The 25112-nt window shown below is 37.5% G+C and overlaps 1 protein-coding gene across 4 annotated transcripts in view; it reads right to left on the bottom strand.

The window, feature by feature from the left end:
• CTNNA2 (catenin (cadherin-associated protein), alpha 2) overlaps positions 1-25112 on the bottom strand; it is a 478985-nt gene that overhangs the window by 64381 nt on the left and 389492 nt on the right. For all 4 annotated transcript variants that reach the window (XM_009331867.1, XM_009331865.1, XM_009331864.1 and 1 more), the window contains 2 exons: positions 3108-3200; positions 2673-2829 (listed from right to left, as the gene is read on the bottom strand). In XM_009331867.1, coding sequence (XP_009330142.1) covers positions 2673-2829; positions 3108-3200 — 250 coding nt within the window. The remainder of the gene's footprint in view (positions 1-2672; positions 2830-3107; positions 3201-25112) is intronic.

Below are 25112 nucleotides of genomic sequence, written 5' to 3'. Positions count from 1 at the left end.
CTGTCTATGTCATTGATGAAGATATTAAACAGTACCGGTCCCAATACAGACACCTGCGGGACACCACTCATCACCAATCTCCATCTGGACATTGAGCCGTTGACCACTACCCTCTGGATGCGACCATCTAACCAATTCCTCATCCACCGCACAGTCCACCCACCAAATCCATACCTCTCCAGTTTAGAGAGAAGGATGTTGTGGGGGACCGTCTCAAAGGCCTTACAGAGGTCCAGATAGACGACATGTGTAGCCCTTCCCGTGTCCACTGATGTAGTCCCTCCATCATAGAAGGCCACTAGGTTGGTCAGGCAGGACTTGCCCTTGGTGGAGCCTTGCTGGCTGTCTCGAATCACCTCCCTGTCCTCCATGTGCCTTAGCATAGCTTCCAGGAGGATCTGTTCCATGATCTTCCCAGGCACAGAGATGAGACTGACTGGCCTGTAGTTCCCCGAGTCTTCCTTTTTTCCCTTTTTAAAAATGGGGGTTATGTTGAATTTTAAACTGTAACAACTCTAAATGAAAACTGAAAGTCCCCTGGGCTGTGAATCGGAGTAACTTGCAAGGCAAAAATTTTTACATAAAAAACTCTCTATCCACATTTAAAAAATGTTGCTTCGCTAAAATATTTCTTCACTATTTTCTCCCCACTATCACCATTTTCTTTACTATGGCATAACTAAATTTTGCCCAATAAGAAGTACTTTCTGAATATGAACAGACACTGTGTTTGGAATATAAAGTAACTGATTAAAATTATGGCCAGCCTTCTTTTGGTAGCCACCAAACTGTGACACTCAATATGAAGAGGAGGAGGTGTCATTTCATGAGGTACGTTTAACCAGACACCAGCCCATTTTGAGTGTTTCACTGGTTTAACATCCAAAAATAAAAGCACTCGGTGTAAGCTGAGGCTTCCAAGCTTACAGCTAGCAGCAACAGGCTTTCTGGATACACGAGATGTTTTATCATTTTTAATAGAGATGTCTATGGATAGTATTAGGAAAAAAAAATCTAAACCCAACAGAAATACTACTTCTCAACTGCCTTGGACAGTTTGGATCTAAGTCAAGACTGACAGAAGAAAATATGATTTGAGAAAAACAAAAAATAAAAATGTCATCTGTTCAAATAACTTCTGATTTTATGGACACAAGTGCTTGGAGTGAACAAAGTTCTCAGACAAATAACCAAATGGCCATTTAAGCACGTTTGCCTTCTCTTTAGCTTGTGGACTGGCTCTGCAGTTTGCAGCTTGATCTGCCCTTTCCTTGTAGAACTAGGTCTGTTGAAAAGTGCTTGCCATCTTCAAATCTTGAACAAAAATCTAAGTGCTACCAGATTCTGAAGTACCCTTTTATTCTGAGAGTTCATTTTCATTTTCTTGTCATGGCTTGCAGTAAACACTCTAGCAGTGATGTTGAACAGTGGAGTGTAATTATACTAAACCAAACCATTCCCTGTTACTAATAATAGCAGGATACAACCAAACAAAATAAAGGGGAGGGCAAAAAAGAAAATTAAGGATTTTTTTAAAGGATTTTTTTTTTTTTCTCCAAAGACCTTAAACTTCTATTAGGAAATTTAGGAAATGTCAAAGAAAAGAATGTAGAATGAAACATAAAATTAAGGCCAAGCTATCTCCTGAAGTTTGGCTCTTCTGTGATGTTAGTTTAGAGTAAGCTGAGCACCCTTGGCACACTCTATGTCCTTATTCACAACAATGAAATTCACCTCTTTCAAACCATAATAGGAAAATAAGTTTTCTGCAGCAGACAATTAAACCAAGACATGCAACACTTGCCAATCATAGTATTCATCGCATATGACTATATTATAACAATACACTCTGCTAGAAGTTGTAGCACTTTACAAGGAGGATGGAGAAAAGACTGTGACCCAAAGAGTCAACGTCCTTCTCTTCTCCATCCCTTCTTTATGTAAGGACTAAGACACTTTGGTTTTGTAGGAGATCTTGCTTTGCATTGTAATCCTTCCTAGCAAGGTCAGAGAGGTGCAAAGATTTGCTATTTCTTATACTACTTTACTTCTCTCCATTTGGTTGCATTGCTACACCGATAACTCTGAGACCCAAAAGTGCTTCCCGGCTCTCTGGAAATGTACACGGTGGTCATGTCCTGACAACATATCCAGATGGGCCTCATAGGCAGCATCTACCTATTTCCCTTCTTTCCACCCCTCTTCAGGGCCTGCTTACCTGGTGTGGATGATCGGGGGGCCAGGACTGTATGGTACATCTGCCCCACTGTTTAGACACAGCTGACCTGAGCAAAGCTACAAAATAAAGTAAGGAAAGTTCATCTTTCCTCCTCTTGCCTACAACTGCACGAGGACTCTTTTTACAAATACTGTCAGGTGACATGTGGCCAAAAGGTGGCCAAAATCCTACTTTTTTGTCTGAGTTGAAAAAAAACTTCTCTAGAAATAGAAGCACAAATAAGATGCTGTTTTCTGGAAGATGAAAAGCTAACCATTGCTACCAGGGATTAATTGGCATGGCTTGGTTGCTCCTACTGAGTGTAGAAGATCAGCATTCCAATAAGGATGGACTAATGGACTAATAATGCTTTAGTAATTATAGCTTTTCTCTGCTCCAACCCATTACTTTAATTTAGCGGTATATTTTTAGAACAGTCCCTTGATCCCAGTACCTGAAACAGAGAGGAAATCGTCCACTGAAGTGATGTCATCAACAGCTTCAGTGAGAACTCGCACTTGTTTCTCCCACTGATCTTTAAAGACGTCCATGTTGTCCTGTGCTACCTTGCTCTGGGGTCTGGCAGCCAATGTGAGCGCAGCATTTATTACCTGTTATTCAAAATCATTTGTTACGAGGAGTGGCAAAATTTTTTCACAAGGGAAAGAACAAATAGATTACGGACTGTGTTAAAAATACAGCGTTACGCCCCATTCAGTGTGCAGGTCTCAAGATATGAATGTATTTTTCACAGTTTATGGAAAGCAGGCAACAATATAATGACAAAGGCAAGGCCATAATCTTCACCTTGTTTTCCCTGTCTCAGGTAACTGATGTTTTTTAATGCCAAAAGAGTTCTCAAGTACTTTTTAACAGGAATCTTACTTACCTGTGGGCACAGACTATCAATCTGCGTTGCTGCCATACGGACTAACTTTACACCTTCTTCATTATTCGAGATTGAACAGGCCAGATTTGCAACCTGCAAGGAAATCAGCAGAATGAGAATCAAGTTTTAGGCAAGTGGGCCATTTTATACCTTTCTCTCTTCTTATTGAGCCTTGCCTAGAATGAAAGAATTGTATACTAGAGGAATGATACAGCATCTTCTGTGCCGGTGAACAGAAACCCATGTAGATTATTTCCTTACTAGCAAACTGAACTAGCCATCTTCATTAGATTTTTCTCAGAATTTCCCTCACTGTCAAGTATTTCACATCCTCCTCTATAGCTTGAAAATAATCTCCTGAGAAGTCATATAGAGAATGTAGAGCATCCAGATAATTATCTATACATTTCCTTTCCTCACAGTTTCTTTTTCCTTTTATTAACTGTGTCCATTATGAATACTAGTAACCAGGCTCACCCATATACTCTGAGGTTTGCAAAATGAGGAATCTTTGGTGTCCTAACACATGGAATTGTGCTTTTCCACCCACAGACAAAACTCTGATACATTCACTGATACTGGGAAGTTACATATTTCTCAAGTATCTTCATTGTTTCAGATCCTGATGGTTTTATGCATGTAAAAATCACTTTAATTCTCAGGTGGACCTCTTCATTTCTACGTGATCGTCTGCCCTAGAGTAAAATGTCCATTAGCAAGAGTATCATAACTTGGTCATGTGAAATGTCTCTGCTGAAAGCCTCGTTCTGTAACACATGCCTGAAGATGTTATTCCAAGATGTAGGTATCTACATGTGCTTGCTCTGGCAAAGCTTTGGGAAGTCTGAACCTCACAAGACTGAAGGCTGTTTGGATAAGATGAAGACAGGGGAGAGTTAGAGAGACTCTTGAATGAAATCTAGGAATCAGACCATGCCTCCAGACACTGCAGAGCTGCCTCTCTGTGGCTTGGTTGCAAGTGGCAGAGTATGTTCTCCCAGCTCATACAGCACTTCTTGCAAAAAATCCATTCCCAAAAGCTTTGTGCTAAGTCCATGAATCTGCCATGGGTTTTCCAAACAGCAATTCAGGTCACAGTGCACATAATTAAGCTTATCAGTGATACTGAAATCACAAAAATCTGGAGGGGGAATACAAGATTTTTTTTTTTTTTAATTATCCAAAGGTATGGCTCTTAATTCTAATCTACATTAAAACAAACTTATAAAATTTTAAATATGCTTCCTTGATATTATTCACTGTGCCTGAAGGCATAACTATCAGTTGGAAATGATTCATGAATTAGTTCAAATACCCCCATCTTTCCAATTTTCCTCCAGTCTCTCCCTGTGGTATTAATCTGTTCTTGTCTCCAGTGCACATCGCCACGTTAGCCCTGGTCCATCTGTTCTGCATAGAACCCATTTCACTTCACAGTTATGTAGAACGTGGTTTGCATATATCACGGTGCCAATGCCCAGGGAAGAAAAGAACCTAAGGCTTCAAAGAGTCTTGCATGCATTTCCTAGTCAAGATTTTATCATAATGTTGTGATTTTTATTTTCATTTCATGGTGAGACAAATGAGTTAGTCTGTTTGTTAACAGCCTTACAGCGCTCATGTCAAAAATGTTCTCCTAAGCTGACATCTTCCAATTAATTTACCATTTTCTGTAGTCACTTCTTTGCACACATCAAACAGACCACTTTAATCTTCATGAGAAACAAAAGCTAAGCAGGATAATAATTAGAATGCAGTAACATGAGTGGAAATTACAGACCTTAAAAACTAACAAATGGTATTAAGTTCAGAAAAAGCTATCTGCTGCATTTTAAATAGTGGTTTTTCAGATTGCCCTTTCATTTTGTGATTATCATGATGAAAATCTGTCCTAAGGCTCCAGATGCACCATATATCTTACTTTTTCTCAGATAGCAGTGAGATATGTGACTGAAAGGGGCTGGGTGTCATGAAATGGCAATCAAACTATTAAGCAGGTCTTTGAGTTCTCTTGGAAGAGATCTTTGCAGAAAAAAATCAGTGAAAATAAAACTTATTTCTTCTCTCTGTCTGTTAATTACTCTTTCAATAGAATCTGATGAAATAATACTTGGATACTGTACAGTGTCCTAGTTTTCCAAGGAAGGATACAGAGATAACCAGAGGAAACTTTTTCTCCTTTTTTGTAAAATAATTTAGAGTTCAGTACATTGTTTTGGATGTTACTATCAATACAGAAGGAGTACAAACAATCTATGGCTACATTAAATATGCATCAAAAGAGCATGACAGTTATCTGTTTAAAAAAAAAATACATATCACATATAATCCTAATCTAAATAGTTTCTGTGGTATATTTCAAGTCTTGCATAAATATAGTCCTGTACCATCAGCAGTCAGAAAGCAATACTACTTTCACAATTCAGCAGAGAGTACGCCAGCCTGTACCATGGGAAGATCCGATTATGTCAAATAAGCACAGAGATAAGCAAATCCTACAAAGGTAGATGCAATCTGGATAAAATTGAATTTAGCACTACAAATCAGAAATACCATGACTTTACCCCAAACTTATTTTTAAAACATGGCAAGAAATAGACATTACTTGCAAAAGCCTGCATTTCAATGCTGTCATGTAAGCATGGGTCTGTGAAACAGAACAAGTTTTAAGTGCACTCAATCACCAGATACAACACTATTTAATTATTTTGATTGACTTTGTTATCAAATACACAATCAAGTTACCATTAATTAAGATTCTCGGCACAGCAAGGTCCATATGCATGCTCTTAGTCAGTAGAAGTCATGAGGTAATTCAACATGCTTTAGCCTACTATAAATTCAGCAACTTCAGATATTTTTCATACCCAAAACTATGACCAAAAAAGCTTAGACCCAATTCCACTCCACTTAGCTGAGACATTTTGGTTAGGTGCCAAACTGATCTCTTTGGATAATGGATAAAAAGAGAAAGGCACTTCCAGAGACTGTTTCAGGTCTTTGGTTGACTACCTCATCCTCTAGATATATCTACTTTATTATTTAATATTAGATTATAGCTAGCCCTGACGATTCTTGAAAAAGATATTACTGAAATAAAAGAGGTTTTAATGTAACTTATGTTACTTTATAATGTAAATAACTTGTTTTTCACGTGCATATTTAATACAACATGTTTTGCGAAGAACCTAGACTCTTCAAGGTTGGGAATTCATTTAATACGCCACTCCAGAGTTGGATGGAGCAGATAGCTTGGAAAGGAAAATAAAAAGGCTGTATGTTATCGTAGCTGCCAATTTGCCAAAACTTTGATTTGACAGGCTTTACCTTTACGTTTCAAGTGCTCTGTCTCCACAAAAGCAGTGAAGAGGAATTTCATGAGAGGCTGCAGAAGTAACCAGGTAATTAATATTTCCTTTTTTTTTTTTCCTGTTTACTAAGTTCCTTGAACATACTGAATTCACTGATTGCCTAAACAGAACTTAAGTTTGTATTAAGATCATGTGAACTGTCTGAAGAGTATTTATATGAACGAATACATTTTAAATACCAAAATCAATGAACTGTGAATCATCCTCAAAATGCGTGGGGAACTTAATAACAGTGAAACAGCTGCATAGATTAAACATTATTGTCCAGAATTTCAGGTCTGCTAAGCTACTCTCATAACATCAAGACAATTGCTAAACACCTTAAACCTGTCCTGCAAGAGCACAGAAAAATAATGAGCAAGAAAATAAACACTCCAGCTCCAGTGATGCTGTATTTTTCTGCAATCACCAAAGCCACTGAACCAATCCTAGAATTGGGGAGGTGAAAAAGTGCATACCAACTCCTTCATATTTATTTCCTATCACTGGCACCGGTAGCCCAAGATGCAATTCTGCAGCTTGCTAGGTATCTATCTTTAATCATGCAAATAGTTCCATTAGTTTCAATTATTCAAAATATATGCAGGATTAGTCCCAATAAAATGTATTTGCATGTATTTGGTTGCACTTCAGCCTCAAGCAGTTTTCTGCTGTATAGCAGATGGGGGTAGGGAAGGATTTTGTTTCTAATGCAAATTTTTGTTACCGTTAGACATACCAAGGACAGGATTTATTCTAAAGATACACTTATATGGCATCTGGAAGTGTTAGTACTGTATGGATAGGCAATGCCTACATTAGTTTTTCGCCAGCTAGCAACTGAAGTGTAGATTGGCATTTTTTCATTGCTTTTGCCACGTGTACTACCTAGGAGAGAAAAACTTTATTTCTGCCATGAAATTGCACTCCAAGTTACAAAAGTAATCAAGGATCTTTCATACCAATTTACTTTATGTTTACACTGATGAAAATCAGTATAGATACCTTTCGTTGTGGTTTTAAACGAGACTATTTCTAATTTTGACTTGAGCTCTTTGTATTATTAAAGGTAATCATGATAATCAAAATGTATTGTCCGCTGGTTCTTATTTAAATTCAAAGATTTAACATGGCCACTCTGAATTTAATGGATGTGAAAAGGTCCAAAAAAGAAATCCATCACTTAGAGCAAAAATGTAAAAAAAGGGAACGGTATGCACTATAGCAAAGGAGCAATATCAACACAAAGGCTGCAGAATATTGCAGCTAATGTATGTATTCTATTTTTTAATTTTTTCTTTTATTCTTTTTTCCCACCATAGATTGCTTAGAAGACACGATACAAAAAAGCTCTATTCAGCTTCCCCAACCATTTAACCATTCCAAGGTAGAGAATGCAATCTATTTATATCTTAGTTTTGTGTATTCTTTGTAAATAAGTTTTTTTTTTCCTTTTGTTATACTTGCCTTTCCTATTCATGTCATTTATTTTTTCATTGTAATTAACTGATGGAAACATTAGGAAGAAGAAAATTTACAGCAAGTTATTCTTTTTTTAGGGAAATATAGAATAACTTAAACCCAAGATACGGTCAAACTTATCTGTCTACACCACACATTTGAGAAACGGAAACTTTCTGAGTTATTCAGCTTGAGTTGAAGGTGGTTTAAGTAAGAGCCTTCTATAACTTTCACAGCAGACTAAAGCCAAGCAAATAATCAGTTACCGTGTTTCAGCTGATGAGTGGTAACTTGCTGAACTGTGGTATCTTGACTATTTGTAATTATTTATCCATCCACTTAGTAATTTATCCAGATATTGTTATAAATTGTTACTCTGAATCCTTCAAAATTTTGACATATATTAATGTCGGTACTACTGTAGACAGCCCAGTGATATTCATGGAGCCACAATTAAGAGACTTTTTCTAAAGGAGAGCACAAAGTTGAAGCTAAGTTACCCAAGATCTTCAACTTATTTTTCCTCACTCTACTCACTCAAGCATTATGTTATGAGCAAAACTCTATTTATCACTAGATGGGATGTTTTTGCACATACACAAACAAGTGCCAAAAATCAAAATGTCACTGAGAGTACATATTGCAGCAGATTCCTCTTCCTCTTCATGCCCTGCCGTGCCAATTTGTACTACCATGAAAATGTTAGGTTGTGGTCTCTTTCTCAGTACCTATTCCATATGGCATGGGGGGAACCTTATACTGAATAACATTGCCAATTGTCCCTCATTTATATTAACCGGTCACGTAGTCTTCTTTAGATAAGAGGTGTATCTTTAAGTTGTTCACAGGTACAGTCATTCACATGTATTAAAAAATCTAATTGCATGCACAGGAGTAAAAAAGGCATTTCTTTTGTAAATTACTAATGATTTAATAGCATACTGAGTTGGACGTTTGCTCTGAACATTTTTTAATACCAAACTCTGAACATATTTAATATAAACTGCTCAGACATTTACAATACTCTGTACATATCTAGGCAGGTCAGTAACAGCAGGACGTTAGAAAGCTACAGAGAACTTTAAGCACAACAGTTGAATATTTTATTTCATGCCCTATATGCTGCCCACTGAACTTACAAAAAACTCTTTTCACTTCTCAAAAGGTCAACAGCATATTCACTCACACTTACTACAGGAATAAGGCTTTTCCACTCACTCAAACTCCCTTGAGACTTTGTCCATATGAGATTTAGTTGAAAGAACCTTAACAGATTTCTGCTTTTGGAGAAGTTAGAAGTAACTCTGATTTGAATAAATTCAGTGGGTCTTGGACTGAGATTTTTGAAAGAAATTTAAGTGTTAGAAGCCACGCATGTACTGAAAATTGAATTAAAAATGCAAAAATCCTAGCTTTGGACAATTTCAGTGAAGTGTTGTTAATGCAATCTGAATCTCCTCCATTTCTAGGACCATTCTGGTACATGCCATGATTATTGCCTATAGGATGGAATAGAAGTGAGATCAAAAATTAAACACCTTGAAAAATCCTTCTACTTCACTGTTTTCATAACTGGAAAAAGAAATACATTGGTTCATATTCAATTATAGAGCTGCCAGTAAAGAATATAAGAAAAGGGTATTGTATTATATATGATCCTTTACTTTTAATATTAGACAATAATAATGATTTTAGATATGAATAAAAAAGATATTCACCAGGAGTAAATACTGACTCTTCTTTTTTTTTCCCTTTCTCTTATTACGTGGAATTTGACCATACAACTCTTTCTTCCCGAAACAGCTCACGGTTCTACACCGCACTGATGAGCCCCAACCGTGATAAATATGCCTGATGGCAAGCACAAGAAACCCCCCTACTGTGGTCCAAAGTCCTACTAAAACAAGAGGAGTATGATGCTAACGTGCATCTGCGATTTTAGACCAACTTTCCAGGTCAGTGTGATTTCTTAGCAGGGTCAGCCCAAGCATTGTCTAGGGAAAACAGGGGAAAGCAAATTGATTATAGAAAAGGCAGGTGATTGTTTCAGAGCATTTTCCCAATTTACATCTGAGACAAATAATCCTGGAAACCTCTTAAGTGTCATTTGTAAAATTATTCAAGCAATGCTGTCGGGCACTTAGAGTGGAGCACTGCTCAGAACTACCAACCTGTATCCTCAGCTAGAACAAACAGGCTCACAGCTGTTCCAGTTACCATACATGAAGACCCAATCCCACAATTAAAAGTCTAGGCATACATCTGTTAGGGGTTCTGTGTTCCACCATATCTCTAAATAGCTTGAAATTCAAGGACTTTAGAAAAGTGGGTGTGGATGTTAATTCCCAGAGCTGAAATCAATAGAAATGCTTTCTGCTTTGACAGACAACTCCCTTAGGAATTACAGATGATCCTCCCTCCTTTTCGTTAAGAGTGTGTTTCTGAGGCATTCGGCTGGAATACAATTAAATGATAGTCAGTAGTAGTGGGGAGCCCATATACCTCCCAGCTGGCCAGCAGGGATGGGGATTAGGACAGCAGAAAAGGGCTTCTCTCCTGAGGTTCACTCCCACAGGAGTTGGGAAGTGCAGTAGGGCACTCAGCTTCAGATATATGGGATGTCTTCCTTCAACGATTTGCTCGCTATATTGATGTAATTTCTGAATTTTCTCTGTGTACATGTGCATCCATTGCTGAAGAAATAAACAGCAAAGAGATGTAGTAAACCAAGAAGAGCAGCATGTAGTCTCAAGAACACAGTTAAGGCCAGATTCCTGCTTTAATTTTAACTGGTCTTGAGCAATATAGCATTGCACTGATGAAATGCAGCAAGTCTTTCTCCTATAAGAAAGCAGCTTATAAAGCTGTAGGGGATCTGTTCTCTATTGTCCGTCTATTCAGGTGGGCCATGAAGCAGATATACTGTTCTAAACCATATAGCTAACACAACTGCTGAGGCTAGGTAGTACAGCTAGAATTGATTAATTTGATTTACTGATTTTCTGAGTTACAGGAATAAATTCATTTTACATTGCAATGGTACACATTTATTTTCTTCCTTTCACAGAAAGCAAATTTAAAATGTCCAACTACAAGAATTCAGAGACCAGTGACCCATCTCAATGCTTTTTTACCACCGTTAGCAGGATCAGGTTACTTTTCTATTTAATTTGACAATAGGTAAAGGTTTTCTTACACCATTCTTCCCTATCTGGTCTATTCATACTGAAAAAACAGCGAACAAAGAATACAGAGGAACACCAAAACCTATAGCAACACCTCTGAAACGTCAGACAACAGAACCTTTAACCAACAGTAAATTTTATGCTCCAAAGCATGCAAAAAGGGCAAAAGAATTTCTTGTTTTGGTATACCAACAAACTAGGAAGAAATTCAGGGTGTTTGTATATTAACCCTTTCTGGTCAATCTGCAATCAAGGCCGCTGCTATTAAAACTCATAATTAATTATGAACAATGTGTACTGAAATACTCAAGGGGCAAGAGGGCAGTTGGTATATCCTATGGAAACAAGATTTACAAGACTGCAATGTGTATGAGTTGATCCCAGAAAGCAATTTTGACACCATACCCCTGGCAGTGCTATAATTAATAGATACTAGTAGCAAGTAGTTACCAAAGCAATCCATCTATCTAATAACAGTCCACTATTTTGGCAAACTATTCAGTGACCCTAAAACAGGGATGCATGCCTAACTCGGCAGTGATAATGAAACATTAGTTATATTATCAGGAAGCTATATTTTGACAGTTGTTGAAGAAAAACAGAGGATTGTGGTAGGAACTCAATAAAGTTCACAACAGTAACAGAAGCTTTGAAGATATTAACAGAGTGTGATATCAGACACTCCAGGGTATAAACAAATCACAAATTATAATTACTGATCCCCGAAGAAATATAACTTGCGAGTTAGATGGAACCAATTTTAGGGCTGAGTTGAGCAGATAAAGAAAGAATTGTAAAACAATCTATTATAGCTGCTAGTGATTGATCGCACAGGTGGGGACATCTTTAAATTCTATATAAGCATCCAACAACAGCAACTTGTTCACATGAAAACCTGAAAATTGGGTATGAAGAACTAGTCACTCTGCTATCCTGCATTGCTATCTATGTAAATATTACTTTATGATCATTAAGGGCAAATGTACCTCTAGTCCTTGTGCTTCATCCATTGCCTTTGAGGCAAGGTTAAGATTTGTTACCAGTGAATTCAGTTTTTTGCTTTATTTGGCCTACTTGACAGCCTGGAAGCCCTGGTCAGCACAAACAGTTATTCAGCTACAGCTCATGCTGCATTTGTCCAGCCATCAGAGGAAACATAGATAGGAAACATGGAAGGAGGCTTCGAAGATAAGATGAGGAAGTTAATGGGGATGAAAGAATACGGGCATAGATGGAAGCTGGCGACATTGCAAAAGTAGAAATGGTGATACACCATCACAAAGTCTGGAGGAAATCTGTAGGTATCGTATGAGAAGGAAGATTGCTAGTGTGAAATAAATCTGAGATTATCATGGCAAGTAGAAGTCAAGACTTATTCTCTTGCTCACAGACAAAACCTTGTAAAATACTGTGATTGCCTTCATAGTGGTGGGTGAAGAGATTTTTATTTAGAGTAATAATTTAAAGGCTTACAAAGTCACATTCAGAGAAAGATTGATTTGACGTGTATCCAATTTTTGTGCAATAATAGCCTATAAAATGTTTTTACAATAACTTAGTAATGGTTCAATAGTAATGCAAAATGATGTCATCTGACCAGAACCAGGATGTGTAGACAAGGCAACAGAACTAGATGTTCCCTTTTCTATTCCTCCTGTCAGTATGCTTTAATCCTGGCATGCAGAGAGCTCGTATTGGCATGAAACATCATTTAGTTTACTCATCTGCTTAGTAGCCCTTTTCCCTGCTAATACATCCCCTTTTCTCTTGGAAAAGTCATATTTATGATAATGACTTTTACAATATGACTGTCTGACACCCAGAAACAAAACCCCAGAGTATTTAACAGAAAAACAATATGAGGATATAAGAAGTATTTTCCCATTTCTGTATTATAAAAAACCAGTCAGTCAATTACTTCTCCCTTTTTGTCCTGTCACTGTATATCCATACTTTTTGTATGATCAGAAACAGAGAGATTACTTACATACAGTTGTTTAACAGCAGCTGTATTTACACAAGTAAGCTAACCACAGCCAAGACACAAACCTGAGCACTTGGCACACACTCATCCACCTTTTTCAACTGCAAACACAATCCTTAGCAGAGTTTTAGCCTAAACTACCTCATCTATATAACACATGGTCTCTCTTATATCTATTAAAAAGATGTGGGCAAAAGAGATGGCATTGAGAAACCTTACAACTCGATCTCTTCTTACAGGTAAGTAAAGGACAATGAGGTGAGAAAAACTGCATTTATATTTAGTTCTCTCACCTCTTCTGAAAGGGGAATACGTTAAAAAACCCACAACAGTATTAATTATTCAATGTGCTGGAATTCATATCCTCAAATTATATTTTCTCTTAATTTAAGACTGCATTCTTAGTTTTTTTTCATAGAATTTTGTTTTTGTTATAGTACTAATAAAAATGTGGAAATTTTCATCTTAGTTGTAAACTCAACCATATGGTTTATTTGATTAAAAATGGTTATATTCTGACTCTGGTTTATCTGATTAAAAACGGTAATATTCTGACTCAGTCTTACATTTTATCCCAGTTCTCACACATTTGCAGTTCTATGCATGAAAGCTGATTACCTTTTCAAAGGATCATCATTAGCTCATAAATATCCAAAACCATTTGAACAAAACCAGGATTATTTCTTGTGTATTAGAGTGCTGTTTCTGTTCTTTTCTTTGACTCTTCAAGAAAAAAAAAAGTCATATGAATGCAGCTCACACGCAAATAGTTTTTAATACTGAGTTTTTATGTCAAGAGCTCTTCATGTGACTTTTAGCATTAAACATAAAATGGGAACAAACGTATCTCTAGGAAATCAAAACTGATGTCAAAATTCTAAATAGGACTGCAGACAGAGATCTTTAATTCACTGTGCTCTGATTTATGGTCCTCTTGGCATGCAGAGATCAGTATAAGTCATCCATTGTCTCTGCTATTAGTCTTAATGGCAATATCAGTATGCGTTTGGGCTCCTTTCTAAACTGTTAGTTCAAAGTCTGTGGCCAGTGGGTCCATGATAAAGCTACGGAGAGTCTTTCCACCCGTCCATCTTAACAATTTTTTAGCTTTTGATTAATTTAATTCAAAGTAACATAAGTTTGTGTCTCAGTGAAAATTAAATTCCTAAAATTTCAATGAAAACAGGCAACTGTTTTGAGGACTGTGTTGGTTTTGGCTGGGATAGAGTTAATTTTCTTCATAGTAGCTAGTATGGGGCTATGGTTTGTATTTGTGCTGGAAACAGTGTTGATAACACAGGGATGTTTTTGTTGTTGCTGAGCAGTGCTGACACAGAGTCAAGGCCTTTTCTGCTCCTCACCGCACCCCACCAGCGAGCAGGCTGGGGGTGCACAAGAAGTTGGGAGGGGACACAGCCAGAACAGCTGACCCCAATTGCCCAAAGGGATATTCCACACCATATGATGTCATGCTCAGCATATAAAGCTGGGGGGAGAAGAAGGAAGGGGGAGATGTTTGGAGTGATGGCATTTGTCTTCCCCAGTAGCTGTTACGTGTGATGGAGCCCTGCTTACCTGGAGATGGCTGAACACCTGCCTGCCGATGGGAAGGAGTGAATGGATTCCTTGTTTTGCTTTGCTTGTGCGCGCGGCTTTTGCTTTACCTATTAAACTGTCTTTATCTCAACCCACGTGTTTTCTCACTTTTACCCTTCCGATTGTCTCCCCCATCCCACCATGGGGGAGTGAGCGAGCAGCTGTGTGGGGCTTAGTTGCCAGCTGGGGTTAAGCCATGACAAGGACACAAATCTTATTAGCCTCTTAATGCCTCACTGAGGAATGAGTTTACCTGGTAGCCCACACTGAGGAATGTGAGTAAGTGGGAGATTTCATAACTTCTGTGGGAAAAGCTGGAGCTGGATCTGACACTTGACCAGAAAATACAAATCTCTAAGAAACCAGGATTCATAATATCTAGTTTACAGAACTGCTTGTCTAGTAAAAGATATTACTTCTTCCTACAAAACTACAGCAACAGTCGTACATCTGAAAAAACTTCAGCTAGGAAGCAGGAGAGTTACTGTGTTTCTGTGGGGTTCCATATTGGTTACGAGAAGACAGATTTGTAGTAAGATGTTTTATCATGCTTTTATAGGGACTCCTGACCTTCGTGATATGTTTAAGCCAACACTGTTAATATCACTCTGGACATGTGAAACCCTAGGTTGAGCTGAGGAGTTGCTCCGCACTTTGGTTTCTTGTTTCCATAAGAACTTTTTAGTAAATCACCTTTAAAATTAGTCACAGGTGAATAAATGAATTATTAGAGTAGATTTTCCCCCCCTGTGTTGACTAGGAAGTTCTCCTTCATCAGATTACATGTCATCATTCAGTTTTCCAAGATCTGTCTTTAGATTAAACTATAGCTGAGATGATAACCTGGAACAGGAAAAAACTGAAAAACATAGAATAATCATTACTGAGTCTCCTCTCAGGCCCATTCCATGCTGTTTTGAGAAGCAGTAATTGCACCCATGAATATGTCTAGATAAAGTGATGGATGCTAACAGTATTTTTTTTTAACCTATAGATTTCTTATCAGTGGAGCAGGTGAGGAACAATACCTCGCTATGTTCCTCTTTAAAGAAACTTGATTTGCCAACTCCTAATGTCGGGAACATTCTGGCCAAGTTTGATTAGTTTCATCAGGAGACTAGATATCATAGGGACATCCATTTCACTGCACCAACATTAACATAATATTACTACGAGTCATGGAAATTGGAGCCGAAAGGAAACTTGACAGATGATGCTCCTGTCTGAAGGCAGGATCAGCTGTAGCTAAACCATTCCTGGCAGATGTTTGTTTCACTTAGTCTCACGAGTCTGCATTGATACCAGTTGTATGGATTTCTATTCCTGCACACGAAACATTTAATTAAGGAAAACAAATAGCAATAGCGTGTGACGAGGTGAGATTTACTAGACCAACTGCAATGAGCGTGCGCTAATCTGCGCTCAGGGCCCATTCAAATACATATTAAGAGACTGAGTAATGACAGCAAGAAGAAAAAAACAAAACAAAACAACAAAAAAAATTTGTCTTTCCTCTACGTATTTCTCCTTTGCAGACTCATTGTTAGCTGGATCTGAGCTATTAGACATTGTGAGTGAAGAGAAAAAGGAAAAAAAACATTTATCTACTGCACAGCAGTAAGGCTATTTGCATCCATTAGGACTATCTTTACATACTTATAATAAATTCACAGAACTTTAGTACCTTAAAAAAAATACAAACCAAAAAACCCTTAAAATGGGATCTACTGAGAAGCTTCATACATCACTGTAGGTGACATTTTTAGCTGAAAGAACTTTTGACATCCCTTCATACTGTCTTTTTTGCACGTGCATTTCTGTGCTTGAAACACCACCAAAGATTATTGGTTGAGTCTAAACAACTCATCTTGTAAATTAAATTTCCACATATTACCCAGGTTCTTATAATATCTTATACACTTGGAAGACCAAAGGAAAAAATTTAAAACATATCATTGAAGGATTTTTCTTTCTCTGACAAGTTATCTTCAGAACAGGTGAAATGCTGCTTCCTCTGATCTGTTTAACACACTGTTACTGCTGTCTCTACTCAGATGTCTGTCGTATCTTAGACTCCCCAAATAATGCAAATATAATGATAAAATTTTTGATCACTTGTTATTTAATTTGATCATTTATTATTTAAAATGTACCATGGTCACCTCAATTCTATTTATTTGAAAACCAATCCCTCGTTCTCACAGCGAGAAACACAAACAGAAGCCCTGGACACATTAAAATGTGCTAGCAAATTTTAAATATAAATTATTTAAATTGTGTGTGTGAGAGTAAGAGACAGAGGGGATTCAAGTGCAGCTATAAACAAAAACAGTTAAGCCCTTGCACTGTAAAGAACTGCAGATCACATTCAACATTTCACTCAAGGACATAATTCTGAAGTAGAAATACAAAACTCACCAACTCTAACATAAAATGACCAAGCCCTTTCGTTCAACCCATCCAATGAGACAAAGCTGAAGATCCCTAACTGATGTACAGCAGCTTTGTTCCACTTCAGCAAAGCTTCAGTGATTTACACCAGCTTTGGCTCATATAACACGTTCTTTGGTCAATAAACTAGCTTTGACAAACCAAGGTAGAAATGAATTCCACAATCAATCCACCAATGATACACAAATGGTAGTAAATGTTGCTCTGTTTTCACTCCTCTATAAGTACAACAGCGATCCAGAAATGTTTATGGAACTCTATGTAGAAGTGTCTCTGTAGTGCCAGTCCATGTATAGAAAGAGGTAAATAAAATAGGATTTTTTAAATGTGACAATTGATCACGAAAGCTTTTCTTTCATTGGCATGAAAAAGACACGATTGGTTGACCAAACAACTTGTTGTAGTCTATATAAAAAAAATGTATATATCATTGCTACCAGAAATAATGAGTAAGGTATTACAAAAATACATTAGTTCCTATATCCTTTTAGTCTTCTAAACGACATCTTTTTAATGGTTAATTTATTATGAATTTGCTGAACAACCATCAGCATATATTTGCACTACTACAAACTGGAATTTATTCATCTAGCTGCACACTAGGATTTGTTTAGATATTGGGGGTCAGTGAACATGTAACACAGTCTTATAAACTGATATTGAACAGAAAGAAACTGCATTAGAATGAAGCCAGAATAACAATAAGCCAAGGAGTCAGGTGAGTATTTCTTGCTTCAGCTGTTATACACGTATTTTTTTCCACTGACAGGAAACTGATGCTTTTATTTATTTTTTTTTTTTTTTTTAAATCCTTACTTTCTTTCCATTACAATTTTTTCTTAGCTCTTTAAAGCCCTTGGCAGCTACCATGATGACAGCCTCCTGCCAGCTAAAAGGTTAGGGGAAGGAACGGCACAAGTGGGCTGACAGTGTGTGGCTCAACCAAGCATACAACAGGGTTTCGTCCTGCAGACAGTGATTCCCAAATGACAACACAATGTGTTGCAACTTTTCAGTGCTAAAAGCTATTAATACTACTTTTTACTCTGTCTTTCTTCAAAAATTAGTTTGCTATCAAATCATTGATTCTCATCTTTCCATATATTTAGCATGATATGGTCATCAGTTTCAGTAGAATTAATCCTGATTTACATCAGTGTGAGTGACAGGAGAAATGAGCTCAGTAGTTTGAGGATAACAGCTGTTGAAAGTGTTTATTCACATAAACACAAGGAAACCAATTCCATTTCTGAGTCAATGGAAACATAAGCTACCCCAGGCTGTTCCCATCCGAGAAACTACCTTTTCTGAGAGAATGACAGTCAGTAGTCTGCAAGCTATTACCTGCTACCTGTTGTACTAACATTACGCTGTAGTCTTAAGAAACACATCAAGAAACAATGTAAAATCATACAGAATTGTGTAGTAACAGAAGAGTGCCATTCAAATTAGGTTGTGAATATGTTGCTGCAATGCATGTTCACCTGTTTGGTTAAAATTACAAAACACCATCACAGACACAGATACTCATGCAGCTGTTCAGGATTCTTTGATTACAAAAAATTTGAAGAAAAAATATTTTTCATTTTATCAGTCGGGGCCAAAATTCCTAAATTTTCTTTTCCTAGCTGTCAAAACCCAATATAAAAAGTGGTAAATGGACTTGTGCTGAGGATATTTGAACAGAACATATGTTGAGAAAACACTGGTGCACTTAAGATCAGCTTTACTCATTTTAGAAGTTCACAGAAGAACAGCTGATTTTCATGTTGAGTTATTCCCAGTTTAGGCAAGCATTCAATTTGAGAAGGGAGCACAGAGGTGATTTACTTTGAATATCTTGATCTCATTCCAAGAGAATGGCTTAAATGCAAACACAGACAAGTTGAAAGTCTTAATGTTCTACTTGAATTCACATGATTTATGGGAGGAAAAAAAACCTACACTGTTTCAACAGTCTGAGAAATGCTAGTTTCATCCACATGGACTAAAGGAACCCAAAGTCAAACAACACACACTCAAACTAACATTTAACAGTCCAGGTGACATTTGACACCGACATTCAAACTAACATTCCAGCTAAGAAAAAATCTTCTTTTGAAAAATCCTAAATATAAAATAGGGCAGGTACTGCATTCATCTACACTGGTATAATTAGACATACTGGACTGAGTTAATGTTCTGGATTTACGCAGTGTAATTGAAGCCTACCCTTCAGTCTTCAGACAAATGCCAAATATGCCACTGAGAGTGATCAAGTGACAGCTCTTTCTCCTCAGAAACATTGTTTAAATTGGAATTAAGAAAAGATGCCCAAATATGCCAGTGCAAGCTCGCAGTATTATCATGAAAGATTCTGAAGTGTTTTGAAGCATTTTTATCAATTTTCAGAATCACTCGTTGGCTTTAGTGAGCTGTTCTTCACATTTGAACTGCACTCTTATATTCCCAAATGGCCTACAGGGAAGTACTGCTTTTCCTTTTTTTGTTAATAAATGTCTATTTTTCAAAGGATGCCAGTCTCTGCTATCCAGTTCTCTAGATATTCATCTCAATATACGCAAAGTGCCCATATAATGGTAAAAGTTGACAACCCTTACTCGCACTTCTGTGCTCCCAACTCCACAAGACCATTACGGTTCCTTGGATGTCTAGGTCAGACAGCGAGCAGGAGTAGTTAGTTCCTGCCACGCTGGTATCAAAATAGAGAAAAGCAAACCTAATTACTTACAAAACCGACCTAATGAGCATACACAGAGTGATGAGCTTGCTTTCCAGACAAAAGCTATTATATCAGACCATAGGCTTCCCAAAAAGCTCCCTAAATGGGGGTGAAGAACAAATACTAACACCACAATTTCAAGCAGATCCCTGAGAGTCTGCCTTTTGTAAGCTGTCTAGTGTTTGCTTGGCAGAATTGAAGCTCTTTATTTATTTAATAACTACAAAAACTCTCTTATTTTCTCCACTCTAATTCTGAGGGAAACTCTTTCCTTTATACTGTGGATAAGCCAATTAAAAAAAGAATTCCTACTCAACCCAAATAATAACTGTTCTATCAAACTTGAGAACAATTTGTGAGGATTTGTGGGACTAGAGGTTTCTTTTCTAGATTTCTGGCACACAGGCTGTTTTCAAATTAACTAAGATAATCATCTTCCTTAATATTCACTGATAGCACAGCTGCTGCTATCAAGCAGTTTTCTTCTTTAACAAGCCAAAACCTCAAGTCCACCATAAAAAGGTAGATAATATATAATTAACTGGTCTAAATTTGGAGAGCACTTTAACTTATCAGTGATGCCTCAACTCTGCTTTACAAGGAATTTTTCTTTTGTCTGTAATAAAAAAAAAAAAAGTACTGACAAAGATGAACCAGAGACAATAATTATCATAGTTTTTTGCTGCTACATTATTTTTTCCAAGTTAGTTCAACATGTCATGGTGGTTATGAAGGGCTATGGAAGTTTGAAAGGGAGGAGCAGGGAGGGCTCAGCTTCTGCCTACAATATTACAAATTTGAAACTCAGTTGCTATAGTTAATTAAAAACTTGTGTACCCAAAAGATATTCATTTTTCTCCAGCTTTATGAATTTATTTAACGAAGTCTAGCAAACTATTCTTACTCAGGCTCTCAGATCTCAGCTAGGCTACTATTGCTTTCCGTAGCCAAAGGAACACTTAGGTTTTTCATTCAGCATTAGCGGTGAAAACTAGCTTCAAGATTTCAGAGCAATTTGTAAGAAACCAGCTTTACAGAATCTCAAGCTGGTTTTGCTCTCATAGTGTAGATGAGTGAACTAAGGCAAAAACCTCTGTACCAAAGACTCACAGCTGATAACATTTTCCAGGAGGTGAGAATGTATATCCTCTCCCATTCTACCTCCCCAGCAGCAGTGGTGTCTCCTTGAGTCTGAAATATGTCGGGAAGAAGAATTAATATATTCCTATCTTTGTACGACAACTTAATTTTTAGACACCTAGGACTATTTCCATTCTTTGCCTGAAGGTGCTCAAACCCACAGCTTTAACTTCTGTAGACAATGCCCAAACCACCAGGCTACAAAGCACTTACACTTGCCGCCTTCGTACCAAAATTTTAACACTATGCAGAAAAACCTTTAAGGTTCAGTGAAAATCAGGAGAAGGTTCTGTTCTGAACCCAAATACAGTCAATTACACATAATTCAGAACCTCCTTCAAAAGGAGTTTTAAATAAAACACAGTCATCCTTTGGTAAAACTCAGTCTGAAGCAGTTAAAAGTGCTAATGCAAGGAAATTCTAGTTCTTGAAAATTGAAGCAATCCTACCATTCACTTATGCCTCAAAAAGGAAAAATATCAGCATTTGTTTATTCGTGTATTTCTCCAACAGTAAGCAAAATTGAGTTTAATTAAAGACAGTAATTACACATAGTACTTTATGTCTAGGGTATATGATCCCACATTAAACTGCTACGGAGTTTAGAAATACTAGCACATATACTTTTTCTAATCACTATAATATTAGCTTACTTTTTTTTTTTAAATAAAAATAATCCATTCCTTCAACATAAGTAAAATACTTCTTTACAGCATTTCCTTTCTATCTCAAATTATAGATCATGTATCTCAGTCCATTGATTTCAAGGTAAAAAGACAGACAAACATAGGAAACAAAACATTATAAATTGTTTCCATGTAATGGTTTCTTTTCTCCTGGCTAACTGTGGCTCACTGAACACCTTACAAAAATAAGGTTACATCAAGAAATAACCAAAATCATATCATCTGGCTATAGTAATTTTTTTCCCCTAATGTGTGCATTAAATACAGTGTCGAGTTCAATTTTATTTTCTTTAATATCTATACACTTTTTTCATCACACTTACAGCTAATCATTTTTTGTCTTTCCAGAAAAGCCTGGTGGCTTTTATAATGGAGTATATCAGCTATTTACAAAAAAACTCTGGCAATTTCACATTTCAGCTTAAGGAAGGAAATGAAGAATAGATTAACTGAACAAAAATGAGGGGGATTGAGTAAAATAGTTCCAAGAGTAATTAGTCAGGGCATGATGTTTGATATTACACACTGCTGCAGGAAACATGACCAAGTTTCTAAAATATGCGAGAATTCCCACACAATTTCAAAAGATATTATTAATACGTTAATTTATCCTTGTATCTTTCCTCCAGATCATTATTGTTAGTTAAGTAGAATATATACATGGGTGAGGGTTGAGCTTTATTATAAACATGTATGACAGATTCCGGAAAATTCTTTCATAATAAGAGAATAAAAATACAGCAACTGTGCCAGACAGACTATCTGTATGTGAAATGCATGCCAAAAAATAGAGCTGTTTAAATAATTTTTTTTTTCCTGTTCCGTGGCTGCACTGAAAAATAATCACAAAAAATTGTCTCAGGTTGACACCAAATATATTTCTACTGGCCAAATTCAGTAAACTTTCACAAATAGTTTGTATTGACCTAAAACTGCACTTCTTACCAGGAAAGCATTCATATGAGAAATTTCACACAGCTTCTCTCTAGTTCCAGGTTTTCCCAGAACAACTCAAACATGTAATTATACAGTATGCATTTCTGTATTTAACATCCCCAATGTATATTTGTTTAGAGGGCTCAGAAGACATTGTGTTCAGCCGTATGGATTCATTGCATCGGCTTCAGAATGGCTCCACCTGTTACCATGCAAATAAAACCGCTACTTTTACCTGCCACCTACAAGCTTTATCAAGGCTATTCTCTTAGTGTTCAGATCAGCATCTGACATCACCAACAAAATTTAATAAGACGTCTTATTTTCAACAGAGAGCCCTTTTCATTGAAAATGCCTACCAATTTTTCACAGAACTGACATTTTGCTGCACCATCCTGCCATTTTTCAGCCTTATATAGTCACACACTGTAGATGCAAGTATATTTATCAAACAATTATCATCAATTACCTGAGGGTTCAAGCTTCATAGACATTTTATGAACTCCTGAGATTTTTCAGGGTATTGACATGACAAAATACATGTCAGCATGTTGTAAACTAGTTGAAACCACATAGCCAAAAGAGGAGGTGGGGAAAAAAAGAAGTTCAGATTAAGTACCACTTGCTGCTGCGCAATCATTATAATTCTGCCTGTGTGGACTTCAACAAATAGTATTCTGGGAAGGAGCCTTTCTTTTCAAGAAGGACGGTCTCACAAGAGTCTCCAGGCACAAAGTAATTTCCACAAGTGATTAAACATTGTCTCTCCGTCCCTTTAGATTATACGTGTTCCCAATAGATCCTTCTTGCCTTAAAATGTAGCTCACTCATGTAACAAAGGATGTAAATGCTTGCTTTAAGAAAGAGATGTTATCCTATGTCTATGTTAAATAAGAATTCCACTGAATGATCTCAGCTCTTGCATTAGCTCTTTGATCCTCTTTTATTCAGAATTACAGATGTATGTACAAGGCCAAAAGGCCTGGACTTAACTCTCCCAGGAACTGCCAAAGGAACATGGATTACCTCAATGTCCATCAGACCAAGAAACTGCAGAGCACGGAAAAGATTAAGCAGAAACAGAAATTATATTGCCTGATCAGTCATAAGGAATTATAACAACTCTGACAGGTTAGAAGCACAGATGATAATCTATCATAAGAGCCATACTTGTGTAATCAATTTGAAAAACTAAACAGACCAGATCACAGATAAAGCACAGGACACAGGAGCAGAGAAAGATGTTGAAAAAAAAAAAAAAAAAAAAAATCAACCGTGATGATTTTAGAAATTATATTAAACTGTTAGTACAAACCATTGCAAAACTTCACTTAGAACAGTCACATGCGTAAAGAGAGCAGTATGAACCACACAAGTACAAAGGGTTTCTAGGAAGGTTGAGGAAATAGGACACTAGAGGAAGCTACAGTAGCATTTTACAAATGCATTCGACGTAAGTGCTTGGGAGGAAAAATAACTAGAGCTTCACAATCTGGTAAGTTTTTCAAAATTAAATGGAGATTTGTGATATTTATGGGAATGAAATTCTGGAATCACCTTCCAAATAGCTCTCTGACATAGAGCTTGAAAGTTTCTAGAATTCACAGATTAGAATCATAGAATCATAAAGGTTGGAAAAGACCTCTAAGATCATCGAGTCCAACCGTCAACCCAACACCACCATGCCCACTAAACCATGTCCCTAAGCGCCTCATCTACACGTCTTTTAAATACTTCCAGAGATGGTGACTCACCCACTTCCGTGGGCAGCCTCTTCCAATGTTTAACCACTCTTTCAGTAAAGAAAGTTTTCCTCACGTCCAATCTAAACCTCCCCTGGCACAACTTGAGGCCATTTCCTCTCGTCCTTTCGCCAGTTACTTGGGAGAAGAGACCGACACCCACCTCGCTACAGCCTCCTTTCAGGTAGTTGTAGAGAGCAATGAGGTCTCCCCTCAGCCTCCTTTTCTCCAGGCTAAACAACCCCAGCTCCCTCAGCCGCTCCTCATAAGACTTGTTCTCCAGACCCCTCACCAGCCTCATTGCCCTTCTCTGGACACGCTCCAGCACATCAATGTCTGTCTTGTAGCGAGTGGCCCAAAACTGAACACAGTATTCGAGGTGCGGCCGCACCAGTGCTGAGTACAGGGGCACTATCACTTCCCTGCTCCTGCTGGCCACACTATTTCTGATACAGGCCAGGATGCCGTTGGCCTTCTTGGCCGCCTGGGCACACTGTCGGCTCATGTTCAGCCGGCTGTCGACCAACACCCCCAGGTCCTTTTCCGCCAGGCAGCTTTCCAGAATAGTTGAGGTTGAAAGGGACCTCCAGAGATCGCTTAGTCCAAACCCCTGCTCAAAGCAAGATCAACTAGAGCAGGTTGCTCAGGACCATGCCCAGTCGTCTTCTGAATATCTCCGAGGTTGGAGATATTGTGCTTTTCCGATTCTCTCCCCCATCCCACCTGGGGGGGGGGGGGGGGGGGGCGGCGGG

Source organism: Pygoscelis adeliae, unplaced genomic scaffold (genome assembly GCF_000699105.1).
Source record: "Pygoscelis adeliae isolate BGI_AS28 unplaced genomic scaffold, ASM69910v1 Scaffold209, whole genome shotgun sequence".
Taxonomy (NCBI): Eukaryota; Metazoa; Chordata; class Aves; order Sphenisciformes; family Spheniscidae; genus Pygoscelis; species Pygoscelis adeliae.
Note: the sequence above shows the minus strand (reverse complement) of the source record. Positions and strands in the feature narration are given on the sequence as shown.